At 32.5% G+C, this 1,755-nt stretch overlaps 1 protein-coding gene across 2 annotated transcripts in view; it reads left to right on the top strand.

Annotated features, from left to right (window-relative positions):
• Window positions 1–1,755, top strand: part of LOC107678469 (centrosomal protein of 78 kDa-like) — a 12,008-nt gene that overhangs the window by 1,928 nt on the left and 8,325 nt on the right. For both annotated transcript variants that reach the window (XM_016473744.1, XM_016473745.1), the window contains exons 3-6: window positions 195–361; window positions 888–960; window positions 1,166–1,269; window positions 1,412–1,586. In XM_016473744.1, coding sequence (XP_016329230.1) covers window positions 195–361; window positions 888–960; window positions 1,166–1,269; window positions 1,412–1,586 — 519 coding nt within the window. The remainder of the gene's footprint in view (window positions 1–194; window positions 362–887; window positions 961–1,165; window positions 1,270–1,411; window positions 1,587–1,755) is intronic.

The raw sequence follows: 1,755 nt of genomic DNA, 5'->3' as shown, positions 1-1,755 counted from the left end.
AGCATATTCTGTTACACCAAATACACCAAATAATGATCTTTAAAATAGCATCATATGACCCCTTTAAAGTAATAAAATTAAGTGGCAAAGAAACGTATAGTATAGATGTGTTTTAGCTAAGGAAGCTGCCCTAGTTCACCAAAATTCATCGGTGTGGTGAATCTTATTATGATGGAGTGTCTTTATCTTCTCAGGTTCTTACAGGTCTCATAAGAAGAAGACCCCTGTGATTCATTCCAAGAATATGACTTTTCAGTTGTGCAAGGCGGTGCAAAAATGCCTGTGTGAGTCAAGCAGCCTAAAGACCCTTCAGCTACATGGTTTGCCACTGAGAGAAAGAGACCTCACAGTTCTCACAAAGGTTGAGTGAAATATTTAGCCTGTCTTTGATACTGAGTATTTTATGTGTGTGTATGTTGGTATGTATGTGTGTATTATTTTTTTTTAATCAGTTAATTTATTAATTTATTTTTGCTTTACTTATTTTTATTTTATTTATTTGTTTTAGTTATTTATGGTGTATTTTTTTATACGTTTTATTTTATTTGATATAAATGCCTCATTCATTCATTCATTTTTTGTTTTTAAATGTTTTATTTCTTTATATAAGTTATTTATCTATTTATTTATTTTAATTTATTTATGATGTTTTTAGGGATTTATTTATGTTTGAATTTGTTTTATTTTCTGTTTGTTTAATTTAAATTTAAATTTTTATTGTTTAGTTTATATTTATTTAATGATTAAATAAATATAAACTGAGCAATAAAAATTAAACAATAAAAATAAAAATGAAAATTAAATAATTTAAATACTTTAATTAAATTTTAATCTTTTTTATGTATTGTTTGAGAACTTGTTCAAATAACATTGTAATTTCCCTTTAGGGTTTAGCTAAGAGTGTGTCATTGGAGCATCTGTCTTTAGCACACTGTCCAATTGCAGATCAAGGTTTGGAAGGTGAGTTAAAGTCATCAGACAGATTATGACTTTCAAATGTTTTTTTTTTTTTTGGCATCAGGATTAATGCCATTTATTATATGTGAGAAGCTTTATTGAGATGTACTTCTGCAAATGTTGTATACATATATTTTTGAATGTATTATTTTATGTATTAGTTATTAATGCAAAATCTTTTCTTTTGTTATATGGTTCTGTCATTCAGTCATCTGTCAGAGTGTGAAATATTCCTCAACGATTAAGACAGTGGATTTCACTTCCTGTAATATTACGTGGCAGGGAGCAGAGCATATGGCGAACATCATAAAGGTACAAGTGAACTTTTGTTAGCATTATTCACTCCTGGAAAGTTTCCTAAATAATTCTCCTCCAAAAGAATAACCTGTGTTTTAAAAAAAAAAAAGAAATGTTTTAAATCTTCTCAAATTCATGAAGCTCATCTGTTGTTTAGCACCATGCAATGAGACGGCATAGCACGGCGTGGGTGGAGACTTTGCGCTACAGGAGAGCCGAGTTTGAAGCCATGAGCGGACTGCGCAGAATTACTCTCAATGACAACATCCTGATCGGAGACAGAGGAGTGATGGCACTCTCCCGCGAGCTTACAGAGGACCTGTGGGTCAAAGGTTTGAGAAGTCACTCTTTAACACACACACACACACACACACACACACACACACACACACACACACACACACTCTCACCCTCACACACACACACACACTCTCACTCACACATACACACTCTCACTCACTCACTCACTCACTCACACACACTCTCACACACACACACACT

Source organism: Sinocyclocheilus anshuiensis, unplaced genomic scaffold (assembly GCF_001515605.1).
Source record: "Sinocyclocheilus anshuiensis isolate Anshui unplaced genomic scaffold, SAMN03320099.WGS_v1.1 scaffold112, whole genome shotgun sequence".
Lineage (NCBI taxonomy): Eukaryota > Metazoa > Chordata > Actinopteri > Cypriniformes > Cyprinidae > Sinocyclocheilus > Sinocyclocheilus anshuiensis.
The sequence above is the reverse complement of the archived record's forward strand: the minus strand, read 5'-3'. Positions and strand labels throughout refer to the sequence as shown.